The sequence below is a fragment of the Tenrec ecaudatus genome, chromosome 8 (assembly GCF_050624435.1).
Source record: "Tenrec ecaudatus isolate mTenEca1 chromosome 8, mTenEca1.hap1, whole genome shotgun sequence".
In the NCBI taxonomy this organism is placed as follows: Eukaryota; Metazoa; Chordata; class Mammalia; order Afrosoricida; family Tenrecidae; genus Tenrec; species Tenrec ecaudatus.
The window spans coordinates 82,171,030-82,195,622 of NC_134537.1; the positions used below are offsets into that span (position 1 = coordinate 82,171,030).

Consider the following 24,593-nt stretch of genomic DNA (forward strand, 5'->3'; position numbering starts at 1 on the left):
TTCGCCCTCCTGCGATCCACATTCAGCTGCTCGGGGGCAGCTGCCAAGCTGCAGCCTAGGGCTTCTCTCCACCTTAAACCTGAAGCTCCCTTTGCTTCTTCATTCTGTGCGAGCCTCTGCTTTCTGGATCGTCTTCGGTTCTTGTTTATTATTTCATTTTGTAGGGCATCTCTTCCAGTAGCTTCCTTACAAGAAGTACATGGGGCTGAGGAGTAAATTTCCTGAGACCTTCCACATCTAAAGCACTTTTCTACCCTCATTCTGATTGGTAAAATTCCAGGTTAGATGAAATTTGCTCTGAGAATTTGGAAAGCTATTTCCTAATAGCTTCCAAAAATGCTCTTAAAACATCTAATACTACTTGGATGTAGATTGATGATATGTATCTTGTTTGGAAAATGGGAACTTTTAGGGTCTTTGCTTTGGTCCTCGAGTTCATGGTGGTGGGTTCAGTAAGTAATTGACTCCTTCAATCTCAAGGGTAGCAATGTGTAGCCAGGCCACCCCCTGTTTGCAGACCATCTTTAACCCACCACTATGTTTATAACGAACGATTCTTGGAACACAGCCACACGTACCATTTACATCTTACCTAAGACATTACGAAAGCAGAGTTCAGTAATTATGTCACATCTTATGTGGCCTGCCAAACCTAAAATAAAATATCTGTGACCCTTTAGAGACAATGTTTGCCAACCTTCAATATAGAAAATCAAGAACTTCAATTCTGGTAATTTTTTTTTCATCTGAATTCCCTCCCTTTTTTTGTGTTCTCTCTTTCTAGACCTCTTTTAATTTGAATGCTGAACCTCTGAACTGGCACTCAAATTCATTTTCTCTCTTCTTCTTCATCTTTGTTTTTCTTTGTTCTTCTTCTAGAAAATTCCCTCGTATGGAGTATTTCATTTCTGCTACCATACGAGGGGGTTTCAGAAAGCTCATGGAAAAAATTTTAAGGTAGTGGGATTTTTCTAAGACATTTCTGAGGCCCCCCTTCATAATTCTTATTTTAGCATAAATTTTCCTATTTCTTAAATTAATGTTTTTATTATAGCATAAGTCACAATTACCAAAACTCACACAAAACTAATACACAACCTATTAAGTTATTATAAAGCAAATATTCTTTTGTAACTACCACCCACGTAAAGAAATAGGCATTGTCCAACAGCTCAAAAGTCCCTTCCTCTCTGTCCACAATCCAATCATCTCCCCTTTGAAAGACGCTTCACCAATTTCAGGATGGTGTAGGGTTGTCTTTTTGCAGCTCATGTTGCCCCATCTTTGGACAGGGCAAGGCCTTTCAGGTCGTCTACTGAGTTATTTTACTCTGGCCCTGGAGCACGGGCCCCAGTGGTGCTGTCACACAGTGTTGGACTGCTGGCCGCGAGACTGGCCATTCACACCCACTAGCCACTGTGTGGGAGAAAGATGGCCCATCGGCTCCAGCAAAGACTCACGGAGCTTCAGAAACGGAGTACAGAGTCGCTGTGAGTGGGAGTGGCCTTTCAGAAGAAGCCCTGGTGACAGTGAGGTGAAAGTGCTCAGCTGCTCCCTGAAAGGTTGGTGGGTCTGTCTCAGCCAGCTGCTCTGCCAGAGAAAGCTGTGGCAGTCTGCGTTTGTAAAGTTCTCCCGTCTTGGAATGCCGAAGAGGCTCGTGTGCTCTTCTTACAGGGTTCCTGCGGGACCAAATGGGCTCCGGACAGTGAGTGCATCAAGAGTTCTCTTGCAGGTGATGCGGAAGACTGTGTAAGGCTCTTCTTTTTAAGGCCTTGCCCTGAATCAGAAGTCACACATTCCTCCAAGAAACTCTGATTTATTTATTAGTAAAAAATGAAATGTTAAGATCCCATTTCTAATTGTTAGGAATGCCTGTTGCTACTGGATTGGTCATAGTTTGTAGGCTTTATTGGATGACAATGAATGTATGAGGGGGACTTCAAATAGTTCGTGGAAAAGCAGAATTTGAAAATAGAAAGCATAACCTTTATTTCTCAATATATGCCCAATCAAGTTCAAGGTATTTTTGTGATTAATGATACCAGCCTCTTAAATAACTGAAGGGCCTGGGAATTTAACACTAGCTATGTAGTCTGTTTTAACACTATTCACTGAGGAAAAATGGGTTTCCTTTACTATTATTATTATTTTAAGATTAGGAAACAAGAAGTCAGAAGGCGTCATATTAGGACTATAAGGTGGATGCGTAATGGTTTTCCACTGAAACTTGGAGGAAAGTGGTGTGTGTTTGGGGGTTTAGGGGTGGCACATCTGACTACGTCTGGCTATCTAAAGGAGAATCCAGCTCCACACCAGCCCACAGCCAATTGGCACAACAGAGAGGTCAGGCAGGCTTCCACCTCCTTCTTTCTTTACCCTATGCAGACAGCAACTCTGCTTCCCACAGCACTTGTCTGCTGGGTCTGATAAGTCGTTGCAATGGCCAGACAGAACTCACAGACAATGCTTACAGTTCTGGGCCATATTAGGGAAGGTAACAGGCTACAATATGGTAAAAATAAAGTCCGTTTGTCCCCAACACCCCTTCTTAGCCATATTAGTGTACGTCTCTCTCTGGTCCTTGGCCTTTCGGCCACATGGTCCTGTAGCTTATACCTTGTTCCCTGTACAGGGAAGCCCGCTGCTCTAACGGCCTCAGTGCTGCTCCTGTGCTGTCTCAAGATCTCAGCACAATCTATGTTCTCAGTCTCAATCTCGGTACTGCAGCCTCTGCTGCCATCACCACATCAGACAGGGGTCCCAAATGAGCTCCACTGATAGCTGCTCTTCTTTCTTGCTGGTCATGGGGTTCCCTCCCTGCTTCTGAGATGGCACACTATTATATCCAGCAGAATAGCAAGACCGGCCAACCCCGATTTAGAGTCCTCTATCTTAGTTACATGTTCTTTCTTACCCTTTCCCGGATGGCAGTTACAAAAAAATATGGACAGAAGACAGATGTTTTTCTTCACCATAAACTCTCACAAAATTGCCCTTGTTTGATGAGTGGAATGAATGCCAACAGTGTCGTGACGAAGGGCTCTGGTAAAGCTTTCCCAGGCATTTTGGTTAACTTTCTCACATAGTCTCCTAATAAACAGATGTTACTGTTCCTTGGTCCTGCTGAAAATTAACAAGTAAAATGCCTTCAGCATCCCCAGACTATTGACATAACCTTTGCCTTGACTGGTCTGCTTTTGCTCTGAGTGAACCCCTTCCACCTCATGGCCACCATTGGTTTCATTGTACTTTGTCTTCAGAACTCTACCTGTAAAGCCATGTCTCACCTCCTAGTGCAATTCTTTGAAAAATGCTTGAGGGTCTTGCTTCCACTTATTTCCATTGAAAGCTCTGCCCTTGTCTGAAGCCAGCCTGTACACAACAGTTTTGGGCATCTATTGAGCAGAAAGTTTGCGCAACTTTAATTTTTCAGTCAGAATTGTGTAAGTTGAACCAATCCAGATATGTATGGTGTTGGCTATTTATTGTTTCTGCTTTTAAATTGTCAGTCCTTTTCAATTAGGGCACAAACAAGATTGTTTCCTCTCAAATTGATGTGGATGGTCTGCCATTGAGAGTTTCACCTTCAACCTCATCTCATCCTTCCTTAAAATGAGTTATCATTTGTAAATACGATTTCTTTCACACATTGCCCCATAAACTTTTCATAAAACATCAGTATTGTCACCCTTCTTCATAAATGTGATGTTTATTCCTGCTTCAGTTAGACTTCTTGTCTATTTGAAAACGGATGGCTTATCCTTTCTAGTGCCTCAAACTAGATCCTGTTCAGACCTATTACAAGTTACCAAAACTAAACTCACTGCCATCATGCCAATTACAAGTTTATTTTGATGAAAACAATTTTTTAACTCCATAATTTTTAATAATACACATTTCTCATGAACTTTTAAAGGACCCCTTATGTTACCCCACTTTTTGAAAAAATGCATTTACCATATCTACATTGTCCCTCAATTCTTAGATGTAAATCACTATATTTTTTAACACTGAAACTCAGGTTTGCTCTATGTTAAAACTCAACTTTGCATTTTCTTTTAGTACCTTAAAAATATTACTCCTTTTTTTATACAACTTTATTGTCGAAACCTCTGATATAATCAAATTGCTTTTGTCACCTGCTCTTTTTGCCTAAGTGTTCAAAACTTTATTTTATGTCCCTAGAATGCCTAGTCTTCATTGTTCTGGGTCAGTATTCTCAGGTCCACAGTGTATTCTTGCAATATGTACTTTCAGATCTCTTTTTCTTTCAGCAAAACCCACTGTAATCAAACTGATTCTAACTCATAACAACCCTACCGGGTATAGGCATCAACAGTCCAACTCTTACCTTGTTGTGCCACCAGGATGCCTTTTATTTCAGCAAAGTTTACCTAAATTATAAGGGAAAGTGATGAAATACTTTTTTCAAGATCAATTTTTGTGCTTTTATTTTGTTAAAGGCTACCCCTGATTATAGTCTGAAAGTCAGCAAATCATTGTGCTTTGTTCTCTTTTATTGCCAACCCTATCTGCATTCAGCCAGTTTTCATCTGCAGTTTTTCAGGGTCATGAGCAAAGCTTATCTCATTTATCTTTTATGAACAAAGAAGAAAAAGTGAAATGTCATTTGGAAATGTTCTTTACTAAGATGTTGAACAGATGTAAACAGCAACTTCTAACAAATAACAACAACAACAGAAATTACTGGAGAAATTTAAATGTTGCACCAAACACTCATTTAATAGAAAAGCAGTAAAGAAGGCGTAAAAGACAAAAGGACAAGACAAAGTACAGTGGCAGGTTTAAAACCCAACAGTGCAAATGAAACACTATCCAGTCAAAAGCTAGAAATTGTCCGTTTGGATAAAAATCCATATCCAACCACGTGCTGTGTACAGGACATGTGCTTTAGATTCAACGATACAAACAACTTGAAAGGGAAAGGATGGAAAAATATACATACAGCAATACATTAAAACAAGCAAATAATCTCAAGAAAGAGGGATATTTTATAAGAAAATAGTTAATCCATCAAGAAAAATAGTGGTTGTAAACATATATGCACCTACTAGCATAGCACCCAAAATAGTGGAACAGAAAAGGTATAAAACTAGAGAAATCGGTATTTCAGGAACCTGCTTGTCAAGAATGTAAAGAAATGTTCAGCTAGTCAGCCAGTCCACAGAGAGAGCAACATGGCTGGCCCCACTATGAGACATGATGCCCCTCAGTGACTAAGGGCGATACAGGGTACAGCACCGGAGACACAGTGTGGGAATTGCACCTGACCTGATCCCACCACACCGAGGCAAAGCACTGGGGGAGTGCAGCGGAACAGCAAGGGAATGGAGTGGCAAGGTCCCCAGGGAATGCTGAAAATGGACTTTGGGGCCAGGGCATGGTGCCCCAACAGACTGGACTGGAAAACGCTCCTCAGGGCCAGCAAATGATCCTTGAACGAACTACAAGCTTTTCTCTTGTGAAGTGTTTTGTTTTGTTCTTTGTCACTGGTTTGTTTTTGTTGTTTTGTTGTCTGGTTGTATACTGTTGCTTTGTTTTCCTGTCTTGTTTTCACGCATGTTAGTGTCTCCACAGGTCTGTCTGAATAGGACAGGCTGGATGAACTATCTGGAGGAAAAACAACGGGACTGACAGTTCTGGGGGGACTTGGGGTGGGGGGGGAGGGGTAAGGAAGTGGTGTTAACAAACACAGGGACAAGGGAACAACATGGGACCCAAAACAGTAGTGAGGGGAGAGTGACAGGCCTGATGGGGAACGATCAAGGGTAAGGTTGCGTAGAGAAGAGGTATAGCTGTAGCCCAGGTGGGGACGGAGCATGGTAGTGGGGCAGGAGGAAAGTCAAGGGAGATGGAGGAAGGAGCTGGGAGTCAAGGGGCATTTATGGAGGACTAGACAAAGACATGTACATGCAAATATATATATGAGGATGGGGAAATAGATCGATGTGTCTATATTTATAGGTTTAATATAAAGGTGGCGGAAGGACCTTGGGCCTCTAGTCAAGCACTCTCTCAATGCATGAATACTTTCTTTTATTAAATTTTCACTCTATGATGCTCACTCTCCCAACAAAATTGCTAAAGCCAAAGTGGGTGAACAAGTAAATGTGGTGAAGAAAGCTGATGGTGCCGGCTATCAAAAGAGATAGTGACTGGGGTCTTAAAGGCTTGAAGATAAACAAGCGGCCATCTAGCTCAGAAGCAACAAAGCCCACATGGAAGAACACACCAACCTGTGTGATCATGTGGTCCCAAAGGGATCAGTTATCAGGCATCAAAGAGCAAAAAATCATATCATTGGCTGCACACCTCCATGATACGATCGCCGAAGACAAATGGGTGCATAAGCAAATGTAGTGAAGAAAGCGGATGGTGCCCGGCTATCGAAAGAGATAGTGTCTGGGGTCTTAAAGGCTTGAAGGTGAATAAGCAGCCATCTAGCTCAGAAGCAATAAAGCCCACATGGAAGAAGCACACCAGCCTGTGCAATCACGAGGTGCCAAAGGGACCAGGTATAAGGCATCATGCAAAAAAATATATGTGTGTGTGTGTGTATATGTGTGTGTGTATATATATAGATATATATATCTATATACACACACCATAGTGAATGAAGGGGGAAGTGCAGAGTGGAGACCCAAGTGTCGACTACTGGAGATCCCTTCACAGAGGGGTCTAGGATAGGAGATGGGTCAGTCAGGGTGCGATGTAGTACCGATGAAGAACACAGCTTTCCCCCAGATCCTGGATGCTTCCTCCCCCCAAGTACCATGATACTAATTCTACCTTGCAGGGATAGGGCAGAGGCTGTACACTGGTGCATATGGGAGCTGGAGGCACAGGGAATCCAGGGTGGACAATACCTTCAGGACCAGGGGTGTGAGGGGCGAGGCTGGGAGAGTGGAGGGTGAGTGGGTTGGAAAGGGGGAACTGATTAAAAGGATCCACATGTGACCTCCTCCCTGGGAGATGGACAGCAGGGAACAGGGGGGAAGGGAGACTCCGGATAGGGCAAGATATGACAAAATAACAATCTGTGGATTATCAAGGGCTCATGAGGGAGGGGGGAGCGGGGATGGAGAGAAAAAAAAAAAGAGGACCTGATGCAGAGGGCTTAAGTGGAGAGCAAATGCTTTGAGAGTGATTAGGGCAAAGAATGTACGGATGTGCTTTATACAATTGATGTATGTATATGTGTGGATTATGATAAGAGTTGTATGAGTCCCTAATAAAATGTAAAAAAGAAAAGAAAATGATTAGGGCAAAGAATGTACAGATGTGCTTTATACAATTGAAGTATGTATATGCATGGATTGTGACAAGAGTTGTATGAGCCCCTAATAAAATGTTTTTAAAAAAATGTTCAGCTAGTAATGAATCCTGTTATGCATTCTCAGGCTGCTGCCTTCTCCTCTCAAGGATGCAGTGGAAGTATCAACCTGGAGAAGATGCTATACGATGCAGGAGGTGAACTCAGCTCTTAGTAAAATCCAACTGGTGGGATATTCTCAGAAAATTGTGAGTGTTAGCGCAATCTGAAGTGATTTGTGAATGCTTTCATTAATTTTGCTACTGAAAAGTATGTCATCCTGTTCACTGCGGAACAGTGGGTATTATTGTGTGGGTGTTTGGCAAGTGAAATAGGAAGCGTGTAAAAGATGACAAAGCAATCTGGCAAATACCTAAATTATCTGGGTTCCCATTTCTACCAACTTGTGCCCAGAACCACTCAACACAGACAGACCGAGAACCTAACACCTAGTCTGAAATGAAAAAGGAGAACCAAAGTAGTTCTCTTTGGTCATTTGTTAACATATTGTGTGTCTCTCTTTAATGAGTTAGCCCTGAGCACCTCATAATAATATAGATAGGCTGAACTTTACTCTGAGAGGTGATGAGTAAAAGTTCTGTGACTGTCATATCTTGTTATCTTTCTGTTTTATTTCATTGTATTAGTTTCTCATTCTAAACTGAGGCTGATACTTTGGTGCATTTTATTTTGTTTTGTTTCGGTTTCCCTGCAAGCTCTTTAGTGTGACTGTATCACTCGACACTCATCATACCCCTTACTACTACACCTTACTAGGAGCCTCCCAACCCCCCAGATAGTCTTTAATTTGCCTTGCAAAAGGAATGTACAAGTACACATTATCAGAAGAAAATGTTTAAGCTCTTTGTATTCATTTTAAACTTATGCTTCTCAGTATGAACTGTATTTATGTACATTTGCATATAGTCTTTTCATCAGACTATTAATAAGAAATTAAATAGCCTGATTACATTTCAACAGAATTAACCATTTGCAACTGTGGTTCTTTTCAGGAACTCTTCGGTGCCGTCCAGGTGACTCCTCTGAGTTCCGGTTATGCCCTCGGGAGCTCCAACTGGATAATCCAGTCCCACTACGAGAAAGTGTCTTACGTCTCTGGATCCTCCTTGCTGACTACACACCCCCAGGTAATTCTGAATGCCCTGCAAACAGCTCTGCTCTTTGATTATTTTACTCAGATTCAGAATGCATCCGGAATGCCATCCGCTGTGTCTAAATCTTCCCGCTTTTTGTTTCTGTGGAGACGCTTTATGAAAAATCGACTACTCGTGTTCCAACACATAGGATTACAAATTTCTCCGTAAGAATCTTGTTGGAAATCTAGCCACTCGTTTACTCAGCAAATATTTGTTATTTAGTGTTTTTTGTTTTGTTTTTAGTTTGGGATATGACCTTTCCACTGGAGTGGAAAAAATGTCTGTATAAAACCAAATGTTTGTTACAATAACTTCTGCACCGTAATTAAAATCCAAACTGTTTTTTTAAAAACTGCCGATCAAAACCCACCCTTCAGAATCAATAGCTTCTTTGAAGCCACAATAACATTTACATATGGTTAGGACCTAAGTGCAGTTGGTTAGAAAGATAAGTAAACTCCCAACTTGCTTAACTAGCATTACAGAAAGGCAGAATGGCGTTCTTCACAACGATGCAGGTCACTGGCATCACCCACGCTGACAGGTGTTGGAGTAGTTAGTGTCCTGAGATCATAAGGAATCCAAGCGTCCTCAGCCAGGCTTCTCCCCAATCAGAGATTTGTGGATGTGCGGAATGGCGCCACCACCAGCAATGGTGGCCTCGTAAAGCGAATCCAGCTCTTCATCTCCTCAGACAGCAAGTTGCAAGTGAGTAGGGGCTGCGCGCTTTCCCTTCAAGTCTTTTGAACACTCCCTGTCAGTTCAGGACTCTGCGGTGATGTCCTCCAGGATGACCGCACTGCACACAGCGGCAGTCATGCCCACAGGTCCATGGCTGGTTGCCCTGGATTTTAGGTGTCGATGACTACGGCCCATCAGGAGCAGGAAACCACCTTTATCCTGGCCCTTCCAGAGTTCTTTCCAGCCGTACTGCCAGCCGTTTTGAAACACGCTGAATCTCAAGCAAGCAAAGCAGAGAAAGGGCTAGTCAAACACGTAGCAAGATCCCAACAGCTACTCTGTCGCACTGCAATTCAGACTGTGTGGTCTCCGCTTACTTAGTATTTACTACGCCTACGATGTGCCAAACGTAATTCTCAAACCAAAAGCTGATTCATTGCCACTGAGTTGATTCGGACTCAGAGTGACCCTGTAGTACAGGGTAGAACTGCCCCTATGGGTTTCTGAAATTGTAACTCTTACTAAGTGTGAAACTGTAACTCTGCTTATTATGAGTGAAACTCTTATTCCCTGGTGCCCATCAGGCAAGGAACCTGCTCGTGTGTGCATGCAGAGAGGGTGTGTGCAGAACACAGTAAGTGTGGTATGAGTGCTGGAACACAAGGCAGGGTTCTATACAGAGTGATGGAGACGACGGGTCTCTAGAGGTTTCACTTGGATCGAGACTTGAAGAAGCGAGCCGCGCAAGACCTGCAGGCACAGCATTACAGAGGGAAGGGCAGGTGCTTGTCATGTGTTTGAAGAGCAAAGTCACCCATTGTGATGGCAGCAAACTATCCTCATACAGTCAACACCCATGTCCAAGACATTAGCACATCTGTCCGCCTTCGTCGGCCAGGAAGGTCCATCCTTCCTTAAAAAGCCGTATGTAGCAAGACGCTAGACACATAGCATGCTTTTGCATATAACAGTTCTTCCCTATAGAACAGCTTGTACAGAACGTACTGTTCATTTCAGAAATGCTGGTTCTGTTCCATGAGGCCGAGATTTAGTCTCACTCATTGCCATGGAGTGGACTCCGACTCAGTGGCCCGAGGACAGTCACACTGACCCAGAGGGCTTCTGAGACTGTTAGTCTTTACTGGAGCAGAATGCCTCATCCGTTTCCCTCAGAACCGCTGACCGGAGTGAACCGAGTCCACACGGAGGGCTCCTTGGAGACTGCGTAGTTACGTGCGCTGCAGCTGTGCATCCTCCCCGTTGCGCCACGGGAAGGCAGTGCCCGCTGTAAGTCTGCAGCTATAGAGTGCTTCGCAGCGGCCACTCTGCATGCTTTTCGCATCCCCTGCTATAATCAGGCTTCATTTCAAATAAGGTGCACGCGCTCTGTAATTTCCCCGTAGCTTGCAGACTCCTGCGCCCTTCCCGTCTGGCGAGAGCAAAAGCCCATCAGTGTCATCTTCATCCGCTCCACTGCATCAAACGTTTTTTATTGGCAGATTCGATCATTCCTGATATAATCTTCCGTAAAAGACAGATTACTTGACTGCCAACTCTTCTAATTTGCCCTGCTTAGATCACAGCCTTAACAGTACTACTGATGTAATTTCCAGTAAATTATCCTTATAAGGTTCATAAATTTAAAGGAAAAATACGGACTGAAAGTAATGAGCAACATACTTTAATTAATTTTAATTTCTAGCTGGCAACCTGCATTTTATGTAAATGGGGGAAATAGATTTTTGAAATAATTTCATTCTTTATTAACAGGGACATGGAAAGTTCTGATTTGATAAAAACTTGATTACCTCAGGGTTGGCAAACTATAAGCCATGGGTCAAATTTGCTCAACTTCTATTTGACGAATGATATTTTGTTAGAATGTTCCCATTTGTTTATATAAGTTGTTTGTGTCTGTTTTCCTGCTACAATGGCAGGGGAAGTAGCTTTTTATGGGGAAAAAAATTTTTGTTCCAATTTTTTTTTCCTGCTGACATCTGGTCCACTTAGGTGGATCCTTCATTAGCCAGGAAGAATACAGCTGTCTGCCACAGTGATCTAAGAATAATAAAGCTGTGGATTAAGGTTGAGACCGTAAAAACGAAGGCACAAATTGAAGAAAACATTGAAACATTTTTGAATCAGCAAACATTTCCTGAATCCCCAAGGTCTTCAGAGAAGGAAAATTGGAAGTTGAAGATGTCATACCTGTGTGACATTGAGAATGGTGTTAATGACACTGAAAGTTGACAGAGCGGGGTCAGTTGAAGACAGTGAGACATTCTATTAGGCCGTTGTCGTAGAAACTAAGGGAGAGCTGAGGGTGGCACCTGTGTATAACCCAGGGAGGTATTGCCTGGTCGTGGGCCATCATCTTGTCCGTTGGCATGGTGGAGTCTATGGTTGTGCTCATTGCCTCAGCCCATCTCCTTGAAGACACCCCTCGTTTTCGCTGACTGCCAGCCATGCTGTCCTTGTCTAGCAATTGATCTTTCCTGATGCTGTATCTGCAGGAAGGGGACCCAGCCTGACCTGCGTTCCTAACTAGTTTATGGGTGACTGAACAATCTTTCAAGAACCAGTTCATCTCTATCTTCTATGTTTGTGACATTAGAAAATGAGGGTAAATGCCCAATATTCTAAGACAGATACTTTGAAGATAGGGCGAGAGAGAGAGAAAATGCATGGATCCATTTTTCACTTATGAATACCAATTGTAAACAACAACAGACATCAAAAATACTAACCAACTGATCTGAGGAGAGTGTTTTGTAAAGGGTGAATTGTGAGGTAGTAAGATACATCTCAGAGATGTAGGTGGTTCAGTATGACCCAAAGCTGACATAACATTTCACCGCACTAATTACCTCAGCCACTCAAACCATAATTGAGAAGCTGCAACACATTTGAAACCCCAGAAGTTGGGAACATAGGGGGATCTTCTGAACCTGATTGACTAAATAAACAAGAGTTTCTAAGAACTCAGCAAACTCAAGAACCTGAGCAAACAAATGGAAACGCTCTGTGTGTGTGTGTGTGTGTGTGTGTGTGTGCGCGCGCCACCCTGTGTGGTGCAGAAGGTCTGTGCTTGGTTGGTAACTGAAAGATTGGCCATTGGTGCTCACCCAGAAAGTCCTAGTGATCTACTTCCCAAAAAATCTGCATGGAAAGCACCCTGGAGCATAGTTCTGCCCTGTCATAATTGGAGTCACTGTGAGCCTGCATCACGTGGCAGCCGACTGTTTAACCAGATATATACCCATATAGGACTGGGGGGCCAGGTGGCACCGTGCTTAAACTGCTTATCAAACAGTGGGGAGTTCAAGTCCTCCAGCTTCTCTGTGAGAGAGGAAGGCTGTGGGGGCAGCTGAGCTAGTTCACAGGCGTGTGGATAATTGAGCTCAGTAAACAGGAACCATGACGCAGGTGGGAAAGAATGGACAGTTTTCTGGACTCTTGCCTGCACTTGCTGTTTTTGTCTCTCAACAGCTTCTCAGAAATGTCTTTTTCTCTAGGATAACATATGTTCAAAAATACAATTCCTGGTCTATCCTCATATGGAAAAAGACAATGAATAAAACCAAAGGATCAATGGAAATAATGATGCTCAGGATTAATAGCCAACATGATCTGTATCCTGAGATTGGAACCAGATAGTGCCCAAATCATACTACTAACCATTCTGACCAGAGGCACTTTAGAACAGTGGTTCATAACCTGTGGGTTGTAACCTCTTTGGGATGGAACGACCCTTTCACAGAGGTTGCCCAATTCATAACAGTAGCAAAATTATAGTTTTGAAGTAGCAAAGAAAATAATTTTATGATTGGGGGGTCACCACAACATGAAGAACTGTATTAAAGGGTTGCGGCATTAGGAATGTTGAGAACCACTGCTTTAGAAGGGCCTTGACAGAGTGAAAGAAATATAGAACTCACATTCCGTTTTTGTTTTTTTTTAATTAAGAGACCCACTGGACAGGTAGAGCCTGAAATAATTCCCAAGTCTGTCTCCTATGAAAACCATGAATGTGAAATTGAAGCCACTTCTGTAGATCATCTTGCAGCCAAATAAGATTGATTCACAAAATAAACAGTAGTACTACTGAGTCTTGTGCTCTTAAACTGTGAAGTATATGACATGAGACCAAAATGTCAGTATTTATCCCAAAGCAAATGTGAGGGGAAAGGAAAGCCACGTCAATAGAAACAGAACAAACCTTAGGAATAAGGAAAACACTGACACAGTGTCAAAATTGTAGCCAGTGGCACAGCCCTGCTACCACTCAGCGGATTCAGACTCATAACAACCTGATAGAGCAGTGTAGGAGAGCAGGCACCCCATCTTTCTCCTGCAGTGTGGCTCAGATTAGAATCAACAGCCTTTGTTTGGGTTAGCAGCTGAGCTCTTTTCACCCGAAACACGATTTTTTAAAGAAGGATAGTGTTGCTGATTTGTTTATTTGGCCCCTGTTTTAGTCAATGATAACTTACTGAGCTACTTTGAACAAGGGGGCATGCTAGACGGAGGAAACCGACAGGTAGACATTACATCAGAGGGGTTAGAATGTGGGGCGAATTTCTACAGGCCGTAATTGATAAGGACTGCAAGATTAGAAATCCACTGGAGGGCTGTGGCATTTGGGAAGAGGGGCCACATCCAGGTTGGGATTAGAGACGACCTTTGGCAGGGTGCAGTTTGAATTTGCTTTTTAAAGAATAAGTATGATGTACTTCATAATCCCAAATGTAGTTTTCCCTTTCCTCATCAAAGAAGTACAAGTTACTTAAGTATTTGCTTTTTCACGGATTCTTCATTTGAGAGGTTTTATTATAGGGAAGAGGGCGTCTTGGTGGTATCATGGGTTAAGTGCTGGACTGTTTACTACAGGGTCAGCAATTTAAGCCTCCATGCCACTTCTGGGAGAAAGATGAGGCTCTCTGCTTCCGTAAAGATTTCCAACCTGAGCACCCCAAGCAGCCCTCCTCTGCCCCACTGGGCCACTGTGAGACCAGTTCTCCTTCAGAGTTGGTTCGGCAGCAGGGAGTTTGGGCATCACAGGAAAAGACCTGTGGGTGGCTCTTAGAATGTGAAGTCGCCGCTCTCATTTAGCAATCATCGGCTTCTGGCCAAACAGAACTTTGAACATAAAACAAAATAGTTAACTGTTAGCTACTTTTTTTTTTCACCTGGCATGTCCCAAGTGTATTTGATTTTTTTGTTTTGTTTTTTTAATCGTTTTATTAGGGACTCATACAACTCTTATCACAATCCATACATACATAATTGTGTAAAGCACATTTGTACATTCATTGCCCTCATCATTCTCAAAACATTTGATCTCCACTTAAGTCCCTGGCATCAGCTCCTCATTTTATCCTCCTCCTTCCCCTCTCCCCCTCCCTCATGAACCCTTGATAAGTTACAAATTATTATTTTTTCATATCTTGTCCTGTCCGATGTCTCTCTTCACCCACTTTTCTGTTGTCCGTCCCCCAGGGAGGAGGTCACATGTAGATCCCTGTAATCGGTTCCCCCTTTCTACCCCACCTCCCCTCCACCCTCCCGGTATCGCCACTCTCACCACTTTTTAAGGGCAGCCTAGAGCTGCATCTGACACTTCATCAGTTTCTTGTTGAAATTCCTTTTAGTGTGGGCTTCTCTAGGAACTGTTTTTCCCCTTCTTAATGCTTGTTTTGCGCATAGGGTGGACTGAACCTTAAAGTTACTTCTGCCAGCCATCAAGTCAATTCCAGCGCCCACTGCAGCAGCAAAACGCAGCCTCCGAACAGGCATGGCTGTTTGAAGCCTCTGTGTCAGCGCATCCTATTGAACGTCTGCCTCTCTTTGCTGATCCTCTGCTGTACCAAGGATGATGGCCCTCCCCAGGACCCCTGATGGCATATTAGAGGCACGTGAGACCAAGTCTCACCGTCCTTGCTAGAATGTGTCTGTTCTTCTGGCACTCCATGGTGTGTTCCGTATTCTTTGCCAACGAAGGATCGATCGAAAGACATGAGATCTTCGGTCGTCCTTATTGATTGTTTGGTTTCCCTGGCACATGAGATGACTGAAATACCATGACTTGGGTCAGACACACTTTGGTCTTCAAAGTGGCATCTTTGGTTTTCAACACTTGGAGATCTTTTGCAGCAGATTTGCCCAACACAATATGCTTGACTTCTTAACTCCTGCTTCTGTGGGCCCTGATTGTGGACCCAAGTGGAACAAAACTCTGACACCTTGGATCATTCTTCCATTTGTCATCTTGCTGCTTATGAGACCAGTCGTGGGGACTTTTGTCGTCAAAAGTTGTTCATGAGACTTCCTCCAAGCCTAATGCCACGTTCTTCTTCATAGAGTTTAACTTCACAAATCATTTGCTCAGCCTACCAACCAAGTAAATAGAGTGAAACAGTACAATTCTGACGCACACCTTTCCTGATTTTAAATCACACAGTTTCCCTTACTCGGTTCCAGTGACGATCTCTTGGTCTGTGTATAGATTTTGTAGGAGCACAATTTAGTGTTCTTGAATTCCCATTTTTTCCAGTAGTATCCCTCATTTGTTATGATCCACAGAGTTGAGCAATTTTGGTTTGGAGTTTGGGTTTTTTGGCGGGGCAGTGGGTGGGGTGGCGGGTTATTAGGGGAAACTAACGGATTGCAAAGTGTTGAGGATGTCCCGCTTCCTGGACCTATGATGGCTACGTAGAAGCTGGTAGAATAGCAAAGCTGACCAGTCCCTCTGCTAGAGTTTCCCCCACCCTGCTTGTATGGTCCCACCCAACTGAGCGCAGGGAGGTTTCAAAGACTGGATAGAAGAGCCATGCTAAGTGATTTTACTTCACCATGTTAGTTCCTGACCTGCCGCTCTTCTCTCACCTGTACATTCCTGTGGCCTCTACCTCTCTCCCCGCTCCTCCCACATTTAACATGCTTATTCCCACCTGCTGCTGATTGCCAGGAAACAGCTGCTCATGTTTCCTACCAAACTGTGTTCTCGTCAGGATTCCTAGATGCAACCAATGATTCTTTACCATTTCCAGGAGGCCATATGTTTTGCTAGGCAGTATGGATACAAAGTCCCCGCCCTGTGGGGAGACAGACCAATAAACCTGCCATCCAGTGGATTCTAATTCATGCCCACCATCCTCTGGTGCTTCACTGTGGTTTTGCCCATAGGACCCTTCGGTGTTGCACCTGGAGGCTGGATTTGATTCTTTCGTTCCTTGAGCGTGAGAAACTGCTGAGTGTGTTTTCCCTTCTGGTTTTCAAATGCCAGGTCTTTGCACAGTTTACTATGATGCTTTGTCTTCTCTGGCCACCGTTTGAAATATTCAGTACAAGGCGTGCTAGGACAGAAAGCATTGGATACCAGGGTGCCTCTTTTAGGAAGGACATCTTGGTGTGCGGGTGGGGATGGGGTAGTGAAATATCATGGAAGCTTTCCAAAGATGGTGCTGTCTGATCTGTCTTAAAATGAGTCTTAAGTTCCTTAGCCAAAGAAAGAGGAATAAATTTAAAAACTAGACCCAAACCTTCAGGTGTCAAAAATCCATAAATATTGACCTCAACTAACCTTGCATGGTCTGCATTCCTCTTGGCATTTTTGTCCTCCGTGTGGATTCTTAAAATTTGCCTGCCATTGCCTGTGCTGTAATAGATATGTTACATATATATAATATATACACACACACACACACACAGCTGTGCTCTATACTTCTGGGACCTAGGATAGGGACTGGCCTTCTATATTTTATGCCCTTTGCAGAATGTTCAGTAAAAATTAACCATCAGGGGCCAACACAGGGGCCACATAATTTTTTGGTTTAGGGTTTCTGCTTTTTTAATTTTTTTCCCCCAAGTGTGATTGTCAACATTGTAAGGTACTGTCAGTCGATTTTTGAACAAGGTGGGTTTTTTGTGTGTTCAAACAAAATGTGCCCACAGGACACCCTAAGTGAGCAGCCAGTGACACCAGCAGTATGTACATCGGCCCTTTGGTGTGAAGAAGGGGCTGCTGCGGTGTCCACTTGGTATGGACAGGGCCACTTAAAGCCTTTTAAGCCTGATGCTTCCCAGGAGCTCCCAGAATCGAGGAGAACTACCTCCGAGATGCAAAGCTAAAGGTATGCTGGGGAACTGACCTGGCGCCGTGCGGCTTAGAACTGTTCCACTCAGCTAATTCTCAAAGGAAGGCAATGCTGATGGCCAAGGTCCAGACCTAATGCTCCAGGGCCAGTGTTTCTTCCCAGGAGGTTTTCATCTAGATCAGTGGTGCTGGGCCCCTTGGGGATCACAGTATCATCTGGATCATGTGAACATGAACACAACAGTGGTCTGTAGACCATTTCAGGGGTTTCCTAGCCCCTCTGGAACCTACCCCTGCCCTGCCATCAGCCCTGTGGATCATTGCTGCCTCTTATAAGAAGATCCATATATAATAGTTGCCATGCCCCCCCCCATTCCACGTGGTCCCATTGTGTCTATGTTACCATCCTCCCTCTTGCAAGCTGGTGCGTGCACACACTGGAAAGCCCAGGCCCGGTGCACATCTGCGGCTGCGACAACAGTGCTCCCAGGCTGCCCCGCTCCTTCTCTGGGAGCAGGGGACGCATGTGCGTTTGCTGGAGAAGTACACGGAGACCCATCCTGCCAGGGCTCCCTGGGGTGTTTCTGTGCCAACAGGAATTAGAAACTATTTAAATATCATTATCTCTTCATAACTTTGTCTTTTTAAAGAAAGGCTGTTCAGGGTACAAAGCAGCTAATGGCATAGGACAAGTTACTGTTCAAGCAACAAAGCCCTTTTGTCCATGCTTGTTTTTTTGTTGTCGTCTTTATTAGCAGAGGGAATGGGGTGGGTCGTCTTTCTTAGTAAATTGTGTTTCTGCTTTTGCCTCGTGTTCCAGTGAGTGTTTTAAACAGAAATGGGCAAAGGTGGGATGAGCAGATGAACTCACATCGGAGCTTGCCGACATTGTAATCCACAGTTCTTCACTCGTTTCCAGTTTGAATCAGGATATATTTCAGAAAAGGTGGTTGGTATTTTTTATATGCTCAGAAGACAAGGTGAAATCCAGCTTGGGCTAGGTGAAGAGAAGGCCACGTGCTGGGTGTCCGATAATAGGGCACAGGGCGTTAGGGTTCACAAGGACGGAAGTCATCTCCGGAGGCCAGGTCAGGGAGATCCCTACTTTAAGGCAAGTCACCTCGGGGACGTGGCTGCGTAGGGCGGTGTGCAGGCAAGGTTTCCACTGTCTGAGTCCTAATCCAGCAAGCAGACATTGCACGGGGGGTTCTGCATAAAACCTCCTTACAAGTGTAGCCGAGCAGTGCTGTCACTGAGCTCTGAGGCCTACTTGACCCACACCCTGCTATTTTCAGTCACCTGTGTGCATGTGAAAGTTGGACAATGAGTAAGGAAATCTAGAGGAAAATCAATGCCTCTGCAGTAGAGTTTTGTCAAAGAATAGTGAAGGAACCGTGGACTGCCAGAAGAACAAACAGATGGGTATTTGAGCAAGTGCAGCCTTAGAAGCAAGGATACTTTGGACATGTCAGCAGGAGAGACTGGTCCCTGAAAAAGGACATCATGCTTGGTAAAGCAGAGTGTCATGAAGGAGAGCATGCCCCTCAATGAGATGGCGTGACACGGTGGTTGCAACAGTGGCTCAAGCCTCACAGCTGTGAGGGTGGTGCTGGACCCGGCAGTGTTTCACTCTGTTCCACTCCACCACTGCCGTGGTCTGCAGTGTTTCACTCTGTTCCACTCCACCACTGCCGTGGTCTGCAGTGTTTCACTCTGTTCCACTCCACCACTGCCGTGGTCTGCAGTGTTTCACTCTGTTCCACTCCACCACTGCCGTGGTCTGCAGTGTTTCACTCTGTTCCACTCCACCACTGCCGTGGTCTGCAGTGTTTCACTCTGTTCCACTCCACCACTGCCGTGGTCTGCAGTGTTTCACTCTGTTCCACTCCACCACTGCCAGCCCAGGGTCCTGGCTACACTCCCACTAACACTTAGGGCAGATCACCTATGCATCACCTATGCACCTCCAACCGCAATTTCCTTCTGCTCGTAACATACCCTAATCTCACATACTCCACAGAGCTGTTTCACCATCAAATGAGAACGCAGTGATTCTCAAGGCGCAATGCCCAGAGCAGTGGCACGAGCCTCTCCTGGTAACTTGTTAGAAATGCAGACCCTAGGCCATTCCAGTAGACTGACTCGGAACCTGAACCCTGCAGACATCAGCAAGCTGTGTTTTGCCGAGCCCTGCAGGTGGTTTCTGGCACAGACTAACGTTTCAGAGCCGGCGATAACATGTGAGAGAGCATTTTGAAAACAACAAAGTGTTCTAGAAAGATGATTTTTTTTAATTATAGTGAAATGTATTTGCAGTGCAATCAGAGATCTTCAACATAAAATTCTGTGAATTTTGATCACCTCTTGTTTCCTTCCTGGGGGTCCTCAGCTCCCTCAGCCAGACCCTGCCGAGCAGTACTGATTTCTCGGAGGAGGTAAGAAGCCTGATGGTTGGACACAGGAGGAAAGAACAGTCAGTAGCCTCTTTTATCTGCACTGTTGGCCGAGGAGAAGAGCCCCTGTGGCACGGCGGGTTACAAGTTGAGCTGCTAAGCGCAAGGCCAGTGGATCAAACCCAGCAGCCCTGCCACGAGAAAGAGATGAGGCTTTCTGTTCCCATCAAGGGTTCTAAGCACGGACTGAGACTGAGTTTGGTTTGGGTATTTACAAACGACTTAGTCTGCTTTAAATGACTAATGTGATTCTCGGTGTTTTTCAGCCCATGGACCAGGCTTCTCTAAAGAACAGCGATGTGCTCCTTCTAACGGGGCTCACCCAGATCCCAACTGCCAACCCAGATGGCATGGTCGGAGAGTTCTGCAGCAACTTAGGTGTGTGCGCACGGCAGACCGCAAACTGGGGTCGGCTGTGCATGTATTCTTGGATAGCTTGCTCTGTAGGGCAGTGCCTTTCTGGCCCCTTCTCTTCATCGCCCCGTCCACTGGTGCCGCCTTTAAAGGCCCCTTACTCCCTGTTAGTATCCACCTCTCTGCCCGGCCTTCAGAGGCGGCTGCTGTCATCACAGGCAGGTGGAACCTCACTTGAATCTGAAGGTGGCTAGACTGGTCATTAGAATCTTTACCACTTTAGACAATAAGTGCCCAACATTTCCCCACTTGATTTCTATAGAGATTTCTTTATAGACTGCTTGTCTCTTGGTGGGTGTGGGGGTACTGCGAGGGCGGTAGTGTCAAAGCAGGGAAGAATCACTTCTTAGCTTTGCAAATGAGAGCACAGAAAAGGCCGATGGACTTTAAACTGACAACACTGAGTCGGTGTGTGTTTTCCCCACTGCCACTTGAATGCTACTCTGTTTTTCTGCTCTCTGGGGAAGACTGCGTCAAGAGATGTGTGGTGTGTGTGTACCTAGCAGAAATGCCTTTGGCTGTGGTTGCCAGTAAAGCCTGGAGGTGCTGCTGCTTTTCTTGGAGCAAAGAATTAGAGGGGTACTGAGTGCAGCCCTGCCCCAGCGACGATGTGTTCTAGGGGAAGGAGAGGGTCTCCTCAGATTTGCATGGAAGGCACTGCCCCTTGCCATTTGCCTTCGCTCTGCTAGCCGTGGCCTGTTTCTGTTCTTTTGCTCACAGTAAGCAAAGCTAATTCATTCTGACTTTGGAAGGATGTTAGACTAGACCCAAGTAACATCCTGGGTTGGTTGATTTATAATCTAGAATCAGAGACTCAGAAAACCTTAGGTCCTAAAGAAACCTTACATCTAATTCACTGTTTCTAAAAATGGGGTCTTCACACCACCTTGCCTTGGTTCTAAGGCAGTTACTGAAAATTCACTTTTAGGCCCCAAGCACAGACCCGTTAAGTCAAGTTGTCAGAGGAATAGGAAATCCAGTCGCATTGTACATGTTCCCTGGAGATTTTTTTAATCATTTTATTGGGGGTTCATACAACTCTTATCACAATCCATTCATACATCCATTGTTTGAAGCGCATTTGTACATTTGTTGCCATCACCATTCTCAAAACATTTGTTTTCTACTTGAGCCCTTGGCATTAGCTCCTCATTTTTTCCTCTGCCTCATGAACCCTTGATAATTTATAAAGTATTATTATTTTGTCATATCTTACACTGTCCGATGTCTCCCTTCACCCACTTCTCTATTGTCTGTCCCCTAGGAAAGGGGTTATATGTAGATCCTTGTAATCGGTTCTCCCTTTCTACCCCACCCTCCTGGTATCAGCACTGGTCCTGAGGGGCTCATCTGTCCTGGATTCCCTGTGTTTCCAGTTCCTATCTGCACCAGTGTGCATCCTCTGGTCTAGCTGGATTTGTAAGGTAGAATTGGGATCATGATGGGAGGCAGGGGAGGAAGCATTTAAGAACTAGAGGAATGTTGTATGTTTCCTCATTGCTACCCTGCCCCCTGACTGGCTCGTCTCCTCCCTAGCTGTAGTAATTTGTTTTCATCTTAAGGATCTGTAAGCTCTGACTAGTCTTGGACGCCCTCTCCCGAGATGACAGCGCTACAGAGGACGACCCTGAAGTTACAGTTAGGGAACTGGCGGTTTTTAAGCAAACTGAAGCCTGATAATGACACCTTCAGTTCTCTCCCCCAATGTGACTGAGGAGAAAACTGGGGCCCCGCAAAGGCCGCGCAGTTTCCCTGAGGCCCTGTACCTATGGCAAAGCCAGGACTGGAGCCCCATCTCCTGGGCCTAGCCCCTGCTTTGTTTGGTTTTTTCACTGTGTCATTTTCTAATGAGAGCAAGTCAGCTCAGCATCTCAGTAAATAGGAAGCATCAGAGACTTCAACCTCTGTACCCCAAAGGTCTTTGTATCAGTTTGGTTTAGAAACCAAACAAAAGACAAACTTAAATAAGAACTTTGGGTTGTCTGTTGTTTTTTCAGCCAGTTAAATAGCACTGGATATGATTCATTGATCTACGCATTTACAGTCTGTGAAGGGTGGAGGGTCTTCTCAGACGAAACGGGCCTGAATGGGAATGCTACTCCAAAAGAATCAACTGGGAAAACGTGGCCCGTTCCTTAGAGGCTTCTCAGCATGGTCAGAGACAAGACGTTTTGAACAGGACCTGAGAGAGGGACCTTGGAGGGGAAGGGGCCTGTCCTGATGTTCAGTTGCCACTGGTCACCATTAAACCTAAACTCCTACATGCACAACCTCAGTCTGGGGAGCAGGCGTTAAGTAGACTGTTAGCTGCCTCTCAGCCTCTAGCTCGGCCACCGTGGTGCCCCTCCGGGAAGAGGCAGATCGTTGCCCATGTGGGTCACGGGAAGAGCACAAGTAGGAACATGAGGGAAGCAGAGGTAGTCATCTGAAAGTTACTTTCTTTTATTAGTAGAAAACAATTCTTTTGACCCTGCGTTTTGTTTCTTTCCGTGCCTGGCTTTAATTGCTGAAGCCCTCACAGTCCGGAACGGCGGCAACGTGCTGGTCCCCTGCTACCCTTCTGGCGTCATCTACGACCTCCTGGAGTGCCTCTACCAGTACATTGACTCGGCCGGCCTCGCCAGCGTCCCCTTCTACTTCATCTCCCCGGTGGCCAACAGCTCGCTGGAGTTCTCCCAGATTTTTGCTGAGTGGTATGTCCGTGTTCTTCACTACTGAGTTCGATTTGATTCAGAGTTCACACAGCATTCAGGAAGAAAACAAATAATCATGACTTTCTCCTCACTTAACTGTGACCCCTCCATCCACCATATCTGTGTTTTATAGATTCTCTGTGTGTGTGTGTGTGTGTGTGTGTGTGTGTGTGTGTGTGTGTGTGTGTGTTTTAGTAGATTTGCTGAGCGTAATCTGGAATCTTGCCAGAGTTTAGAACGTTGGTTCCCAAACTTGTTTGGCCTACCACTCCCTTTTCAGGAAAAAAAAAAGTTACTCAATGGCCCCTTGGCAATTAGAAATGTTTGTACGTAGGCCATAACCCAGAATAAAGTGGAGGTGTCTGCTCTGGCAGCCAGCCATCCTGGATCTCCCCATCACCCCCATCACCCACTGTGGTGAGGACCGGTTTAGCTTCTGGCTGTGAAGAAGTAGAGAGTGAAAGGCAAATACCGGATCTTACAGCACTTTCAAAATCAGTAGCAAAAATGATATTTGTTTATCTTCTCACATGCTGCCCTTTGCCTCTCAGAAAATGATGTTATACTTGGAACAGATTCAGACCCATTAAAGCTCATGCTCCTGTTATTTAATACTTACACCAAGTCTGCTAAGAAAATAACAATCGTTACATCAATTGTATCAAGTGTACGTGGACATATGTTGCCATCATTATTTTCTAAACATTGAATTCTATTCCAGCCCTTGGTATCAGCTCCTCTTTTTACCTTCCCTCCTCCCCTGGTGACCCCTCGATAAATTATAAATGATTATTTTCATATCTTACACAGACCACTATTTCACTTCCCCTGCAGTTCCTCCCCTCTCTCCTCCCCACCTTCCCGCTCCCCTCCTAGTATCACTATTACCATTTCTGTTCCTAAGGGGTTCATCTGACCTGGATGCCTAGCCCAGATGACCTGGATGCCTAGCCCGCAGTGAAAGGCAGGACTGGGGTCAGGGCCGCGGGGCATGAGGAAGCCTCAAGGAACCAGAGGAATAGTGTGTGTTTCATCAGTGCTGTATGTCACCCTAGTTGACTCTTCCCTTCCTTGCCACCCTTCTGTGGGCATATTCCAGGACACCTTTCTTAACCTTCCAGAGGAATTGAACACCTCTTCTCATCATGCTTGAGAGCCTTGGTGGCATAATGGTTATGCGGAGCAGCTAATAGTGAGGTCAGCAGTTCAAAACCACCAGTCCCACTCCTCCGAAGAAAGATGAGGCTTTTCCCGCTCCATGAAGAGTTACAGTCTCAGAAGCCCACAGGGACAGTTCTGCCCTAAAGTTCACTAAGAGTCATAATTGGCGCAATGACAGTGATTTTTTTCTGGTGTCAGTAAGTGTTCATGATTTTCATGCATGTGTGTACCTATGACTCTGTCACAGGTACAAGATTTTAGAGGGTACAGACTTTTCACAGTTGCCTTTTATGCTAGGGATTCCTCATTGTGAAGAACGTCTTTGTGTCCTCAGTGCTTGGTGAAGAGTAGTATTTAGTATGGCCCACAAAACCTGTTAGGCTGCTAACCACAAGGTCCGCAGTTCGAAATTAGCAGCCGCTCTGCAGGAGAAAGATGAGGCATTCCACTCCTGTAGAGTTAGTCTCGAAACCCACAGCGGCAGTTCTGCCCTGTCCTGTAGGGTCGCCATGAGTCGTAATTGACTCGATGCCAGTGAGTTTGTATAATTGATTGAATGAAATAGATATATAGGTGAGGAGGAAGAGGAAGGAATATATCATCATG

The 24,593-nt window shown here is 44.8% G+C and overlaps 1 protein-coding gene and 1 pseudogene across 1 annotated transcript in view; one reads left to right on the forward strand and one right to left on the reverse strand.

The window, feature by feature from the left end:
- The window catches only part of INTS9 (integrator complex subunit 9), a 108,568-nt gene that overhangs the window by 63,975 nt on the left and 20,000 nt on the right, over window positions 1-24,593 (forward strand). The window contains exons 7-10 of the mRNA XM_075556452.1: window positions 7,422-7,542; window positions 8,347-8,481; window positions 19,986-20,097; window positions 22,646-22,826. Coding sequence (XP_075412567.1) covers window positions 7,422-7,542; window positions 8,347-8,481; window positions 19,986-20,097; window positions 22,646-22,826 — 549 coding nt within the window. The remainder of the gene's footprint in view (window positions 1-7,421; window positions 7,543-8,346; window positions 8,482-19,985; window positions 20,098-22,645; window positions 22,827-24,593) is intronic.
- On the reverse strand, window positions 9,082-10,502 carry LOC142454593 (histone H2A.V pseudogene; annotated as a pseudogene).